This window comes from Phocoena phocoena, chromosome 7 (genome assembly GCF_963924675.1).
Source record: "Phocoena phocoena chromosome 7, mPhoPho1.1, whole genome shotgun sequence".
Classification (NCBI taxonomy): domain Eukaryota; kingdom Metazoa; phylum Chordata; class Mammalia; order Artiodactyla; family Phocoenidae; genus Phocoena; species Phocoena phocoena.
In genome coordinates, this window is record NC_089225.1 from 33,925,236 (window position 1) to 33,942,446 (window position 17,211).

At 42.6% G+C, this 17,211-nt stretch overlaps 1 protein-coding gene across 1 annotated transcript in view; it reads left to right on the forward strand.

Annotated features, from left to right (window-relative positions):
• The window catches only part of KIF5C (kinesin family member 5C), a 147,026-nt gene that overhangs the window by 107,216 nt on the left and 22,599 nt on the right, over positions 1–17,211 (forward strand). Inside the window, 5 exon segments of the mRNA XM_065881158.1 lie at positions 1,725–1,880; positions 1,883–1,899; positions 7,400–7,468; positions 9,658–9,864; positions 12,051–12,197. Of these exon segments, the coding sequence (XP_065737230.1) occupies positions 1,725–1,880; positions 1,883–1,899; positions 7,400–7,468; positions 9,658–9,864; positions 12,051–12,197 (596 nt within the window).

Sequence of the window (17,211 nt, forward strand, 5' to 3'; positions counted from 1 at the left end):
AGGAACTAGAACACGGTATTGCTTTTATAGCCCATGGACATAGCAAGCTCTAGATAATATAGATCCTTTAATTGGATGAATCCGGTCTGCGCACTAAGGTGTTGATGGATGCTTCAAACCAGGAATTGGAACTGAATGAAATAATGATTTGGTTCAGATTCAACTCAAAGGCTACTCAGATATTCTGGTTTTGTTTCAGGTCAATAATTTTAGGAAAAGGCTTAGGTACAGTACAGTGTAGTTGAGCTTCAGAAGAAAAACAAGTTGGCTCAGTTTTGTATTCAGCAAAGTAATCATTTATTCCAGGCTTTGCTTCAAGTTGCTGCTTCAAATGGAACTGTGATACCAAGGTGAGATCATTGAGTGTTAATTTTATTTGACGTGGAGGCCTATGGTACCGTTTTGTGATTATCAAGTGAGATAATGGAGTCTTAAGCAGCAAAGCTAACCCATCACAGTGCTTTGTTTATATTGAGATAAATGTACACAATCAGTGTTCAGGTGGGTTTCTTGAGACTTGATATATACTGTTCATGAAGCCATGGATTAGTTCAGTTTCTTCTCTCCTTTGTTTTGGGGTGTCTTTTTTTTTTTTTTTTTTTTTTTTTCTGTGAGAAATTCCCTCTGGCTCAGGACAGTTTTCCTGGGGAATTCCACAGAACGCATTTTACGGGCTGAGAACTGGGTGAGGCTTGGAACGTTGCAGACACTCACTGATTGTAGCAAACTGAGTGTGAAACTGATGGTAAACATTGTGATGGAAAAGTATGTTTGGTTTTGGTTTGCTTTCCAAGAAGATATTTAAAAGACACAGTTGAGCCACGTGGTTTTCATCGACTCCTTTTTATGCAGTCTGTCTTTGCAAGGTGGTTTTCTTGTTGGGGATAGCCGTGGACCAGCTTGAGAACTTCACCTTTTCCCTCAATTTGCATGGTCCACATTTGGTACTACTTCCTTCGAAGGCCCCATAAATGCTCCTCTGCAGACCAAGAAGCGGTCTGCAGAGTGTCTGCATGATATTCTAGATGGGCTGCTTTTTCTTTCCTGGGATTACCTGATATCACAAGAAATTATTCTATTTGAACTCTCCAGTTGAGACAATTAATTCTGACTTCCTGGGGGAGAGAGTGGTAGTGGGACGTGTGTTTGTGCGATGTCAGTCAGAGTTCCCGGGTACGGGGCTACCCTGACTTCCTGTTTCAGAGTGAGAGATTCTCAGAGTCTGAGGATTGGGGCCCTACGGTGTTCCATTAACAATGGCGAATTTGTTCCTTGATTTGGCTGTTTCTATTAATGAAACAGTAACCTAATTAATTGTAATTAGGATGCCTCAGAGGTCTGTTTCTCTTTGAATCAATCGCTAGAGAGAATATGATTCTAGTAAAGCCCTAGCATATTCCTCAACAAAGAAAATTGTATGCAAAATTTCTGGGTATCACTGCAAAGTTGGAGAGCTTGTGTGGTTGATGAACCAGTTTACTTCAGTGATGCATCATGGGGGAGGGAGAGTGTTACATAGTCTCCTTCTTCCTTAGACCCATTTTGGTCCAATTCACTGTGACCTTTCTGGTCAAATAGAAAGAACACAAGCTATAACTCTATGCAACAGCTCCTTATTCTGTCCTCTGTGTCTTTTTCACGGGAGTGACTATTTTTGGACCTCTTCCTGGAGGGCTGCACGCTGAAATTCTCAATCCCTAACTCCTCTTGGCTGTGCTTTGCAGGAGAAGCTGTGCCTGAGGATGAACAGATCAGTGCTAAGGACCAGAAGTCCCTGGAGCCCTGTGATAACACCCCCATCATAGACAACATTGTTCCTGTGGTTGCTGGCATCTCTGCAGGGGAGAAGGAGAAGTATGATGAGGAGATCTCCAGTCTCTACGACAACTGGATGATAAGGTCTGTAGTCAGAGATTATAGACCTCACACTGGTACAAAAACTAAAAGCAGCAGGTCCTAGATTTATTGGCTGGAAGCAGCTCAAGCCCCCCGGAACTGATGTAGGGCTGCAGACTGCTGTTTGTGCCTGTCTTCCTAGTATTTACCCTAGCTCTTCATTGGGCAGACTCAGGGAATTGGATTCATGTGGAATGGATACTTGATCGGAAGAGTGGAGTGTTGACCTGGGTAGACAGCGTCTTCACCTCTAGAAATTGGATGGGGCCTTATCACTGCATGAGAGTGGAGGCTGTGTGATCTTTCTTGAATTGTCCCTTGTTTTCTTCTCTGGGCCTGTCCATCACCTCTTGGAAATTCCAGCAGTGTCCCAGCTATAGGGGCAAAGGTGGTAGCTCCCAAAACTCAGGTGTGTACTTTAATTATGTAGCTCTAAGACCCTGGAATGAGGAGCCAGTAGTAGCAGCATCAGTAAGGCTGTTTTCAGGGGCATCCTCTTGAACGAAGTAGTTTGGACATGCTGGGATGTCTAATTTCATGGCAAACTTTTGGGACTCAAAGAGCCATGTCAGTGCACAAACTGGAATAAAGGAAAAGAGATCTTGGAGAACACTGTATCATTCATTCCCAAAGAAGGTCGGGTTAGGAATCCCAGAGGCAAAGGAAATAAAATTGATGTTTCATGTGATCTTGGCATATTGCCCTTGGACTATCTAAATCCTTTCAGTGCATTTCATCAAGGTTGCCGATATTTTTAGTCTGATTTAATCTTTTCTGCTGTGGTTCAGCGCAGAGTGCTCGGGGACACCTCTGGCTTGGATGAAACAGCTTTGTTATGTTAACGTTGTCATTAATCTTACAGGCCTGTCTCTTCTGAGTAAAGCTCAGAGTCTGGTATCACCTTCACAAGGGAAACGTAACTGGTTGCCATAAGGAAGCTGGTTCTCTTTGTGCTTACGACTCGGGGGGGGTTTGCATTATAACTGCAGTGTTAAACTGGGGTCACCCTACCCTTTGGGTAACATTTAATAAGATATTCACACCGTGAGAGCTGGGTTAATTACTCTTTAGGCACTAGACATAGTTACCCTTCCATTTCTACCCAGGTGTTTTATGTAAAACCTCAAACAAAATGAGAGAAAAGGGAGATCAGTAAGTTAGTGAATAGTGTCTGTGGATTTCTCGATTTCTCCAAAGAAATGCTATTGTTTAATAGCATTTAGAATTGATGGTTCATTTTTAGTATCCCCAAAGAATCCTGGATGCGGGGTGATAACCTGATTCCGCTCTCTATTCTCTATGAATAGAAGCCCGCAGTGATTGGAATTGGGATCTTTTACCTTGGCAGCATGAGGATTTCTCTTTGCTCTGAGGGAGACTTCAGAGTCTTGACTCCAGCTCCTGAAGTGTAGGAAATGCCAGGCCTTGGCAGTTCTCAGTTGGTAGCTGGCAGAGCTGACCCTAGAGCCTCGGCCACCTAATGACCAACCTAGGACATTTTCTGTTATATCATTTTCCTTTAGCGTGTGTTTTGAAAACCCTGTTAAGCACACATTTTGAGATTAGCATGTGTGGTCCATCACAGGGTGATGCTGAGAGATCTGGGAGAGGACTGAGCCCCAGAGCCTCAGCCTGGGGAGGGGGGCACCAAAGCTAGTGGTTTGACCTTCATATCTCTACCCATGGATGGCCTGATTATGACTTGTCAGCTGTCATTCTTATTTGTCCTCCTCTTAACAGTTCTAGGAGCTATTTCATGCTTCTGATGAGGTAGGTGGTGTGATACTTTTGAGAATGCATGGGTCGGTACAGGGCACCTTCATAGATTATTAGTGGCAGTGCTGAAAGTATCTAAGTCTAGATGAAAGGCTAGCCCAGGGTGGTCAGATGACTTACATCACCTGTAGGGGGCAGAGCTGCAGTGAGATTACACATCTTCTGACTCCCAGTCCGGTGCTCATCCCATTTTGGCCTTAGCCCTTGAAATGAGGAACTTTTCCGCCCTAATGAATTTGTCAAGAATGCAGTGGGAGAAAGACTATGCGGTCTCCTCCCTGCTGCCTGCTCTGTCCCTCTGTGCTGCCCCTCCAGGGGTCTAAGGACAGGTGCTCTTCCAGGGCATCTCTGTGTGATGGAAAAGCATGCACTTTATTATTATTTTTTAATACTTAATTTTTTTTTATGGAAGTATAGCTGATTTACAGTGTAGTGCCAATCTCTGCTTACAGCAAAGTGACTCAGTTATACACGTATAGACGTTCTTTTTTTATATCCTTTTCCATTATGGTTTATCACAGGATATTGAATATAGTTCCCTGTGCTATACAGTAGGACCTTGTTGTTTATCCATCCTATATAATAGTTTACATCTGCTAATCCCAAACTTCCAGTCCTTCCCCCACCCCCACCTTGGCAACCACAAGTCTGTTCTCTATGTCTGTGAGTCTATTTCTGTTTTATAGATAGGTTTATCTGTGCCATATTTTAGATTCCACGTACAAGTGATATCATATGGTATTTGTCTTTCTCTTTCTGGCTTACTTCACTTAGTATGATAATCTCTAGGTGCATCCACGTTGCTGCAAATGGCGTTATTTCATTCTTTTTAATGGCTGAGTAGTATTCCACTGCATATATACGTACCACATCTTCTTTATCCATTCATCTGTTGATGGACATTTAGGTTGTTTCCAAAAATCATGTACTTTAGAGTCAGACCTGTGAGTTAACAATGCAGAGACCTGGGCCGATGACCCACCTACTGAAGATGTTTTTCTCGTCTGCAACATGGAGTTCGCATCTGTTACTTTAAAAGGTTTCATTGGGGAGTAAAAGTTTCTAAGACATAGCAGATGCTCAATAAATATTGGTTTCTTTCTTTCTTTTCTGTCTCCTCCCTTTGTTTGCTTAAGGGAGAAGCCACATTATATATGGTATCAGAGGGGTGGTGGTGCAGAGGTGGGCTGAAAGCAGAGTTGTAAGATAGGCAGCTCAGCACTGCCACTGTCTCTCTTATTCCCCATCACCTCTCCAGAGCTTCTGTACTGTTGGAGTTGTAAGAGAGGAATTAAGTGTAAGTAGAAGTAGAAGTTGAACCTCATTTCACTGATTACCATTGCAACAAAAACATCTTTATAATTAAAGGTGACCAGTGACCTGTTGACAGCTCACTTATTTTATTTCAAATACCAGAATATTTTTTGAAAGGTTCCTGGAAAACCATTATCCATAGACAGATCGTAACAGTTGGCATCAGAGTGAACCTGTGTAAACATGTTCTAAGAGATGCGCTTGAATGTACAGATATAGACTGCACAGCACATCTTACTCTGAAAGTTTTGAAAATTAAAAAAGAATCGCAGTAGACTATGCTAATTCCTTAGAGAAGTTTCCTTAAGAAAGGCTAAGTGTAGTTTTGGTAATGTCTCTGATGTAAGTGATTCGTGTCCTTACAATGTAATCCTTGTTCTTCATCCTTCCCAGATGGGCTAAGGGCCCTTAGATTCTCACAGTACCTCAAAAATCACTGCATCGCAGCCCTTCACCTGTCAGGAGCAAGCCTGCGTCTCAGGCTTTGGAATGAACACAGTATAAGAACAAAGCACTTGCACTACCGTTTTGCTTCTCTTGTGATTTATGTCACTTGTAGCTGTTGCTCATACGTCCCAGGGGGAAGAGATGGTAGCTCCCCCATGTTAAACTTCTTGAGTCTTTCATGTTAAGATGTTTAATATTTATGTGCGGAGGGACATAAGCACAGAATCGTTCCTGGTAAATGACATTCTAAGTTTATAAAGTAGAAGAGAAAATATGCCCAACATATAGTCTTCTCACTGTGGAAGTACCATTTTTGGGGGGAGGTTTCACTCTGATATAACTTCCCTAATTCTCCTGCCAGAAATCTGACTTGAAGTATTTTTTAGAAGCATTAAAGAATTTTAAATTGTAAAACAATTTTCAGAACTTCAGAGTAAGATGTGCTGTGCAGTCTATATCTGTACATTCAAGCGCATCTCTTAGAACATGTTTACACGGGCTTGATGCCAGCTGTTAAGATCTAGTCCGTGGATAATAGGTTTCCGAGCACTTTTTGGAAAATATTCTGGTATTTGAATTTTCTTATACATAAAATAGGTGAGTTGGTGTAAAAAGTTCAGTAGAAACAGGATCTCCCTGAGCAGAGAAATAAGCCCCAAAGATGTTCTACACAAAGGAAAAGGAGATGCAGATCTCATAATATTGGTGTTAGCATTTACTTGCTCCATGGAAAGCATCCAGTTGTGATTTAATAGATTTTTACATTTAATCTGATTTAAATGGATGCACAAACACGACCAAACAGGCAGGAAAATATCCCGTGGGAAACTGAGGTTCTGCCACGTAGGCCCTTGGGTTTACCCTCTTCCCTCCCCGCCCCTGGAAAAGGCAGAAAGCACAGTGCAGGTTTCTTGTGGGCTGCACATGGAAACACCCGGGCAGCTCCTGGCACAAGGACGGACACAGTAACACTGAACTGGATCCGACTCTGCTTGGGGTTTAGACCCCAGAAGCGTCACCACAGAGCATTTCCTCCTGTTCCTAAGGGAGAGGCACATGTGAAGCCAAGCTGTCTTTCTTCACAGGCTGTGCTTCCCAATTCCGTTTGAACTCGTGAAAATCTTCGTAACCAAGACCGAGTCTCGTGCGGTTAGGCCTGCTGGGTGCCTGCTGCTTTCCACACCGGGTGGACCGCATCTAAGGAGGGGAGAGGCAGAGGTGCCTGCACGGGGCCGCGAGAGGCCGCGGTTCTGGCCTTTGTGGCAGCAACACCTAGTGGCAGAAGTTGAGAGTGAGAAGTGTGAACTTGCCTGTGGGGAGATCCTTTCCCACTTCAATGACAGGCCAGAAAGGAAGCAATCACGTTTCTGCACACCAGCTTCCTTGAGGTTTTTTCAGACTGGTAAGAAAATTAGCTCCTAATCAAAGGGAGCTCTGTAATGCCAAAGATTAATTCTCTAGTGAATGTTTTCCAGTTTCTCCACGTAAGAGGTTTTAAGTGGAAATACTGGTCTCTTCTACCGATCAAATGGCAGTGTTCCCGGTCACAGATGTGTTAACAAGGTTTGGGACATGTATGTATTACACTGCAGGTGGCTAGAAATTCACTCCCTTATTTTTTGAGCTAGGAGTTCACTGTTAACATCTCTAAGCTGGAGGGATAGCTCCAAAGTTCCTTTCGGTTCCCAAGCCCTTCACCGCCGATTTCTGGATGAGCGGGAATTGAGTTGAATGTGTAGGATATTGTATTTCCCAGAATATCCAGATGTTTCATTGGCTGAGCAAGGTGGGCAAAGTGGTATTTTAACCAGTCTCTCTTCTGCGGGGAAGCACCACACCATCTCCTTCATCTTATCAGCCAGCTTATAGCTGGCATCCTGGTATCCAACGGTCATCCGTCGAGAAACCAGGATAGCAAAAATGACATAACCGACCACAAAAAATTAAATATGGTATTTCGTTTCAGGATGATGAAATTAACCAGCAGAGCCAGCTGGCTGAAAAGCTAAAGCAACAGATGTTGGATCAGGATGAGGTAAAGAATGCAATAAGAAAATTTTTTTACACAGTTCTTTTATGACTCTGTTGTTGATGTTTGTTCCAGAAATTTAACTCGCAAAGTGTTTTTTTTTAAAATCACTGCATCATGTGAAAATTTCTTGGAAGATTTCCTTTCAGTGCCTGCTGAAAGCTGATTTTAGGGGAATTTAGAAAATAAATGTGACTTCCTAGAACTCTAGGGTTTTGAGAGTACATAGCTGGCTGCTACACAGTCTATGAAGGGCAGAAATAGAGGAGCTTGGAGGTCGGGCAAGGATGATTCTGCTTCCTCATACTCAGGGCCCAGCGCTCCTGGTTTGTGCCATTTCTGCCTTTCTTCGGCTTTGCAAATCAGACAGCTCAGGTCTTTGATATGCACCATGTTCTTGTGCTGTCTTGTAGGAAAAAAAATAGCCCCAAAACAAAAGTAGAAGGTAGAGGAGAGGAAAGCAAAGAAGATAGGGGTCCAAGTGTTGCGTTAGAATATATGTGATACGGTAACGAGGAGGGAAATTTTTTTCAGTCTCTTCCTGGATGGCATTCAATTCTCCAGTAAATGTCTCTATTGTATTGTGTTTTGCCAAGCACTTTACAAATAGGAACCTAAGCAAAGAACAGATAGCCAATCTATCAAACACAGATGATTCGTAATTCTCTTACTGAGGACATCTAAGTATGTTTTCTCTTTTTGTGCTTTAGGGTGCTTTCTGCTTTGTTGCTAAAATGCTGTGAGTTGGATCATATGATGCAATTATAGCAAGTGGCTTAAGTTCATGGCTCCAGTCCCAGCCCTCTCGTAGACATAACTCTCTCTCTAACGATCTTTTTCTCTTCCTCTTTGTTATCCTTCATCTCTCCAGGACAATGATTATGCCCTCTGCCCAAACACTTCCCTTGGCAGGAACCATATTTAACTGATTCCACTTTTAACTAGAGTCTTCATTTGCTTTGTGTTTCCTGCCATCTTCCTCCCATTCTGTTGCTTTTCATCTCCAACTTGGTACAACTGCCTGTGATAACCTTTCCTTTTTGTTACAGTTAAAACTCTTAATTAATATTTTTTTTCTCTACTATCAAGACAATATCTGTTCATTACAGGAAAATCAGAAAATATAGTAAGCACAAAAATAATGAGAGTATCCATAAGCTCAGTCATTCACTTTTAACTAGTGTTAATATTTGGGGTATATTCTTCTATAATCCATGATGAATATTAAGAAAAATTAGTGGGCTTCCCTGGTGGCGCAGTGGTTGGGAGTCCGCCTGCCGATGCAGGGGACGCGGGTTCGTGCCCCGGTCCGGGAGGATCCCACATGCCGCGGAGTGGCTGGCCCGTGACCCATGGCTGCTGGGCCTGCGCGTCCGGAGCCTGTGCTCCGCAACGCGAGAGGCCACAGCAGTGAGAGGCCCGCATAGCGCCAAAAAAAAAAAAAAAGAAAAATTAGTGACTGCCCTTTTATACTGTTTTGGTTGACTCTAAAATCGACCTGTTTACAATGTGAAATAATGATAATAGTAAAAAGCCATGTAAGTATTATTATAGTCCTTGGAAATTATTCCTCCTCGTCCTCTGTTCAACTTGTGGAATAGCCAGCCAGCTACAAAGTGTGGTGATTTATTTATATGTATTTTTGCGGTACGCGGGCCTCTCACTGCTGTGGCCTCTCCCGTTGCGGAGCACAGGCTCCGGACGCGCAGGCTCAGCGGCCATGGCTCACGGGCCCAGCCGCTCCACAGCATGTGGGATCTTCCCGGACCGGGGCACGAACCCGTGTTCCTTGCATCGGCAGGCGGGCTCTCAACCACTGTGCCACCAGGGAAGCCCTGTGTTTTGTGTGTGTGTGTGTGTGTGTGTGTGTGTGTGTGGGTGGGTGGGTGTGTGGGTGTGTGTGGGTGTGTGTGGTGATTTTTGATGTGTAATCAATTCTTGGAGTTAAGCCTATGTAGCTTTAAATAAGAAAGAAAGAAAGAAAAATTAGAAAGAAAGAGAAACAGATTTTCAAAACAATATGCTATTTTTTCATTTAGCATCTGGATATATAGTAGCATTTCTAGTTATCCTGAGCTTTTCAACTTATTTTCTTTTATCTGTTTTTTTAAAAAATTACTTTATTTTGGATAGAGCACAGAGCATAAACTCTTGAACATTCGATTCACCAGTTCCATGCCATCTAATTTCCCCAGCTTTTAGCTTCTACAAGAAGAGACTATGAGAAGATTCAGGAGGAGCTGACACGTCTCCAGATTGAAAATGAGGCAGCCAAAGATGAGGTGAAAGAAGTTCTCCAGGCCTTGGAGGAGCTGGCTGTCAATTACGACCAGAAGTCACAGGAAGTGGAGGACAAGACCAGGGCCAATGAACAGCTGACAGATGAGCTGGCCCAGAAAACGGTTGGAGCATTTGTGTGTAGGGGGCAGGACTTCCTCAGCAGCCAGTCGTGTACTTATATTAATGTTTGCTGACAGACACTGTATATAGCAAGGCATTTGGCTGAGTGGTTCTTCGGTGTTAGGCATAGATGCATTCTTTGAAATCCTCCAATTATTGAAATACTTTGTGTAAGTGACTTGTCCATTCCCCCCGGAACTGCATGTCAGAACTGTTTTATATCTAGGGGATTTGTAACACCAGCAGGGATGCCTTGTAGGACAGTCAAGAGAGCACAGACTTTGGAGCCAGAAAAACCCTAGCTAAAAATTTGACTTTACAACTATTAGGCCTTCGTCGAGACATTTAAACTTGAGTATTCATTTCCTTATCTGTAAAAATGGCGATAATAACATGTTCCTTTCAGGGCGTGAGAATTAGTGACAGTTTACATAAAGCCCTTAGCACGGACCTGTGCATATGCTACAGTCTTAGCAAATAAGTCTCAAAATATTAGATTAACAGGGGAGAGTGGCTGACCTGTGGAAGGTCTGGATTTCACTCTCCTTGTCTACACCCTCCTGAATGCAGTTCATTCCTTCCCCAGAGCTGCTTATCCTCGCCTAGGACCAAGCTGTCCTGGTTTGTCTGTTGCCCTTTTCAGCCAGTGTTTCAGTCTTCACATTTCCTAATTTTCAGATTCTCCCAGCGAAAGATGCTGCAGGTTCTGCTCAGTGAGCTAGTGGCAGAGGGCCAGTGAACATTTGGTGAGGTGGCTGGTGGTGGGATGTGTCCATTTTGTGTTTTTCTACTTGGAAGATGGGCGGTGGGAAGCCGAGTGGCTGTAACTGGCTGCCCTTGGCACTTTGGCCTGGTGGCCTGGTGTCATGGGATTGTGCCCAGCCTGCTTTGTGGAAAACAGCCAGTCCTCCCAGGCAAGGGGAAGTAGCAGATGGTGCCGGAAAGCTCTGATCTGCTGACCGTAGAGCTGATAGAAAATGCTCCTTACTCCATACATTCAGCTGCATGAAGGAAGACTTTTTAATGTTTCCCAAGATGGGAACTACCGCTTCTGTGGATTTTAAAAACAAAATGAAAGAAGCAGTGGCAATGCCAAAATAAAAACAAAAACAAGAACCGGAGAAACAAAGCAGAAGTCACGTAGGAAAGAAGGAGACTTAGATTTTCTCTGCTTATGGTTTTCTGCCAGATTCTTTAACTAGTCCTAGGTATTAGTTGCTTCCCAAAACAATGAAATGTCTTCCATGATACAGGTTTTATTTTCTGTCAAACCAAAGTACTGCTAGACTGGTTTAGAGTGCTATTTTTAGTCGTATCATTAAAAGTCCTCTAGTAAAAATGCTCTAGTAAAAATAGCTGCATATGGAAGAATTACATGAATGGCTTCGCATTAACCTCTACAACTCCATAATTTGGGGAAATTATTTTCTTTGTTGGCTGAGTTAGTACCAAGACACCAAAAGATGGCTGTTCTGTTGGTGTTGAGAGTTTGTTAATTAAAAATATATACATTTGGGTAACATACATGAAGGATGGGAAAGGTGGATTTGTTCGTGTTTGGTAGTAAAATGGAGCGTCTGCTATATATTAAGAAGCCATCTCCAGTTGAACCAGACCAATTTTGAAACGAGGTGAAGTGTTCAATTCAGCTTCACCGTGAAGATTAAAAGACTTTTTCTAGGTTGTTTTCGAGACTCACTGATGTCCCTTTGGGCCTTCCAGACCCATCTGTTTTGAAGCCAGATGGGAATTTGGAAGTGGTCCCAGGGAGCAGGTTTTGTTTGGAAGTGGAGGTGGGGATGCTTGCAGGTATGCTTAGACCCTGGAGAATGTGGACTGAAACAGAACATTTGGTAGGTAGGACGATATGATTACACATAATAAACGTAAGGATTCCTTTTGGGCTTTATTTATTTTTAATAACTTATTTTTAATAACTTATTTAATAACTGACCTGGAAGTTGTTGTCTGATATGCAGACAAATGACATATCAGGCCAAGACAAATTCCTTTTCTTATCAGAGAATGCAGTGCTATGCTATAGTCTGGCTTAAAAGGGCTCTTGTGTTGAAATCACATGAAGTGATAAAAGAACGCTATCCTACGTTATGTTGTTATTCTTTGCAATGCCATGTGTATGAAATTGATGAGTGTCCCTTGTAATTTGTTGTTAAAATGTGTTTTGCAGACTACATTGACAACCACGCAAAGAGAGCTGAGCCAGCTGCAAGAGCTTAGCAATCACCAGAAAAAGAGGGCTACCGAGATCCTGAATTTGCTGCTGAAGGATCTGGGGGAGATAGGAGGAATTATTGGCACCAATGATGTGAAGACTGTAAGCCAGCCCTTCTTTTATCCTCTCTACCTGCTCTTACAATGGCATGGTTCTAAGCAAGCCGGGGCTGTGTTTTATTCCCCTAAGTACCCAGTGCTTAGCAGTGTTTTGCATCTGCTATGTGCTTGATAATATTTGAATGAACGAACGAAGGGCTGATTGAAGGACTAAGTAAATGATTGGTTAAGGAGGAGAAAAACATTTACCTTTCAATTATAGGAAATGTCCTCGAATCTTGGTTGGCCTTACGTAAGTTGGCTTATTCCTCAGAGTTGCATACCAGTGTCACAGAGGTTTGGGACTGGATACGTTAAGCAAAAGTTCTACCCTCAGAAACGTTTCTCCTTTTCTATGAGAATCCAATGGAGTGAAAATCGCCAACCAATCAGTATGAATTAGGAGAGCATTCAGCTGGAAGTAATAGGATTCTAACAGTGGCTTAAAAAAATAAAGCCACATTTAATTATTCACAATATGAGAAGTCTAGAATCTTGTTATTCAGGTTGTGATCTGCATTCACCTGAGAACTTGTTTGAGCTATAGACTCTCAGGCCCACCTCAGACCTACTGAATTAGAATTTTCATTTTAACAAGATTCCCCAGGTCATTCTTACGCTTCATGAAGTTTTAGAAGCAAAATTTGGTTTGTTGCAGTATCTCAACAATGTTGGGCATCCAGGCCTTTTCTTTATTTTCTTTCTGCTTTCCTCAGCCTATTGCCTTTTCACATCTATAGATTTTTATCTCAAGGTAGCAAGATAGCTTCTACAGCACCAATCATCACATCCCCACACGACCACATCCAGGGCAGGATGGGCTGCAAAGGCAGCCAGCTTTCATCCAGGAGGGAACTATAATCCTGGAAATCCCCAATAGACATCCCCTTATACATTATAAAGGCCGGAATTGGGTCACACGGTCACCTCCAACTTCAAGGGAAGCTGGGAAAGCGAAGAGAAATAGTATTACTATAATGGGCTTAAACTAACCATGATTAACCCCTTGGGTGGTGCACCTTGGTGTAGCAAGGATGTAAGGGAGATGGGGAGAAAGAGGGTGGTATAACGTTGTCTATGAGTTAGGAATAGAGAGAAAAGAGAGTAAACGATGTTATCATCTGAGAACAATTAACAATTTACCACAATATAGAGAGGACATTGGAAAATAAGAAAGTGACATTAAACAAAATAGCTTTATTTTGAGGCATAATTGACGTAAAGTAAGCTGCACATATTTAACGTGTACAGTTTGAGAAGTTTTGACATATGTATACACTCATGAAACCATCCCCACAAGAAGATAATGAGCATGTCTGCCACCTCCAGAAGCGTGTAGGGCTATTTCTGGTCTCTCTAGTCTATTTCGGTGATCTAATCTTTACGCTGTACCACACTGTTTTGATTACCATAGCTTTGTATGAACTCAGCGCCTTCTGGGGAGTATCCATTGATTAAACGTGTGTGGATTTTATCAAGCCAGGGAATAGTGTTATAGTATTCAGCTTCGTCACAGGTCCCTAAAACCAAATTCTTAGAGTTTAGCCCTTCAGCCTTTAAAAGGCCAAATTCTACATCAGTCTGCTCTGTGGGAACACTCAGGTTTTGAGTTGAGTTTGTTAAATACTAGAGAAGCCTCCCCAAATTACTTTCGTTTATTGACATTTCTGGGAAACATTGAAAGTCCTCCTTCGATGGTATAACAGATCTAGGTTTAGAGTATATGGCTTCTTGTAAACCCAGTCATTCTTTCATGGAACCTGTATTGTAACTGAATATTTCATGAATCTTTGCAAATGAGTCTAATTTTAGCGTAGAATTCTTAGGTACTATAAGATTAATCCTTTCCAGTTTAGTGATTTTGTATTTGAGGACTTATTTTTAGAAGCATGTATTGGTGTTGAGCTATAAGCTTCTGAGGTTGGGGTGATTACATGGCCCTTGCAATGTGAAGGTACAGTTGATTTATGGGAAGTTGGTTCCTGCTGCTGATAATGATAAAGGAAGATATTGTTATGCTAAGTTCTAAAATAGAGCTGATGAAAAATGCTAATGAAATCAAGGAGTGTCCGGGTGCTTTGGAATTAAAAAAAAAAAAAGAGTCCTTACCTTTGGGATATGAAGTATGATTGAGATTATTTTTAAATACTTTCAATGTTTTTAAGTTAGTTTTGGATTCCAGAAATTGGATGCCCTAGTTAATTTCGTTGGTAACTAAGTTCATTGATAACTTTCACTTATATAGCATCATATTCTTAATTGTTCTGTTTTTTTTTCTTACAATTATGATTTAATCATTAGGGCAATGAGAGCTAAAGGGGAGGAATTATGTGACTTTGGGCAAGTTACTTTACTTCTCTGGGTTTCATTTTCCTAATTTGTAAAATGACAAGATGAGGGGCTTCCCTGGTGGTGCAGTGGTTAGGAATCTGCCTGCCAATGCAAGGGACACGGGTTCGAGCCCTAGTCCGAGAAGATCCCACATGCCGTGGAGCAACTAAGTCCGTGTGCCACAACTTCTGAGCCTGTGCTCAAGAGCCCGCAAGCCACAACTACTGAGCCCACGTGCCACAACTACTGAAGCCTGCGTGCCTAGAGCCCGTGCTCCGCAACAAGAGAAGCCATGACAATGAGAAGCCTGCGTACCGCCACGAAGAGTAGCCCGTGCACAGCAACGAAGACCCAACGCAGCCAAAAATAAAAACAAACAAATAAATAAAAATTTAAAAAAAAAGGCAAGATGAGTCCAGATTATCTTGAAGGTTGTCAGCTCAGGAATTGCATGAGTTATGTGTATATTTCTTAGATCTGTCATTGTGGGTACAGATACTTTTCTTACTGATTATGAGTATTCAACTGATATAATTCTTTTGATCTAAAAAACGAGATCAAGGAAATCTTTTTCGGTGATCTTGTATTTTGATTCCTAACATGTCGTTCGGTCCCCACAAGGTCCCTCCTAATAGTGCTCTGGGGTGAGAGGGAAAGATAGGTGTTGGAGTCTCCCTCAGTCCTCAGTTCCAGGATATGACGGGCCTAAACAGCAAGGAAACAGAAGAACCCATGTTTCTCCAGCTCAGTCACATCTGGAAACATTTTCAGAGCCCAGGCAATACTTTAAGTCAACAAAACAAGATGAGAGCAGCTGATGACAAGACGAGCCTGGGGTTGACTTAATTCGGGTTTATTAGCGAGCCTCCCCTTCCTTTCATGTTCCGATGTCACCGGTCTTTCTTTAAAACGAAGATTTCCAGATTCCTAGCCACAGGCAGAATAGCAGGTTGAGGTAGAGTGAACGAGATGGATTGGATTAGCTGCCTAATTTTCTTTCGGCCTCAGGTCTGGCTGAGGTGGAGGTGAAGAAGTTCAAGCAGGTGACACAGACCCTGGGCCCCGGCTCCATCAGGGACCTGACTATGGGTGGACCAGAGATGCAGATAAAACTGCTCCAGATCCTGGGAGCTCCCTTTCCACCAACTTCTTCAACACAGCCTGGGGTCTCCTGGGGCTGGGGTCCGAGGTCCGGTCCCCACCCCCAGGACAGCTTGCTTCTTCAGTCCCCTCTTGCCCCTCAAGCTCTCGGAAGCAACTGTATCATACCTTAGCTCTGTACTGCACTTATAAATAAACCTGACAATTCTGAGCACTTTTTTTTTAAAAAGGAGTTTTTAAAGTCCCATTATGACTTTTAGGTCTTAGCGTGTGAACAGTCACCTCACTTACCTTTTACTTGACCTAGAAATGGCACCTTGCTCAGCTGCTCCATGCTCTAGAGTCATGGGGTGGGCGTGGGGGGTGACTCCTTCCATACAGGCCAGATGGAAGGAGAGGCAGCCTCTTCTGCTGGATTACTCATCCATACCGGATCGCACAGTCCAGTACGTACAGTGGAGTCATTGTCAGACCCAGGGGAGAGTTATGAAATAATAGTGCAGCAGCAAACTCTGATTCTTCTTTTTGAAATAACAGTATATACTGGAATTACTGAAAACTCTGAACTAAACATGACTAAATATTTGAACTCATAAGTGGTAGGAAACCGTACAGTTAAGACCATTTGTTTGGAGTATTGTTTTTTTCCATCAGGTGTGGATTCAAAATCTCCTTTTAGACCTCCTAGGACAAGTGTAGGCTTCAGAAGTTATGGTTCTGGTTTGGGGGAAGAAATATCCAGCTCTCATTTTGGAGGGAGCCCATTGTTGTACATTTTTTTCACTCTTCCCCGATTCACATGGCACCTGGGCATAGCATGCAAAGTGTCCTCATCTAAGGAGAGCCTTAGAGGAGGAGGTGTTTGTTCCCTTCTCATGACGCTCTACCTCTTGGTTCAGCAATGTTTTCCCACCAGGAGATGGTGTAGGTTGTGAATTCCACATGAAAGAGATGGATGTCCCCTTACCTTTATACAGAAAGACAACATGCAGGCACACCTGGTCGGGCTAAAGAATGAGCTTCTCATCTCTGTTTCACGTTGGACCAGTCACAAAGGCAGAAGGACAAAACTGAACTTAAAGAGGGAGGGATTTTCTCACCCGTTACCTCCATAGTATTGGATTATAAAAGGAATGTAATGAGGAGTGGTGTTGGTAGGCAAATCGTTGGCAGTCAGAAATGTAACTAACTGATTAGCAAGAATGACCATCTAACTGATGATCAAAGTAAGATGGAGTCAGATATTGATGCTCGTGGATTTTCTTGCTGTTAACATAGATTCTGCATTGCGTTGATGGACACTGGAGTCATTTAACAAATACTGTTGTGGAGTTTTTAGTGGAAGGTTGACACCAAATTACAGGCACTCAGCGCTGTCTAGCGTATTTCCTATCTGCTACCAATTTTCCGGTTGATACACGATTCCATATTCCTAACTCTTAAATGTTTACTGAAAAAATAGTCATACGATGAGTTAATGACGGTAATAACGACAAAAGTGGGCAGCGAACTGTGGAACATCAAAAAACCATAGTTGGAATCATTGTCTTAGAACCAACTGAAGCCTCTGTTCACGGGCTGGGTAC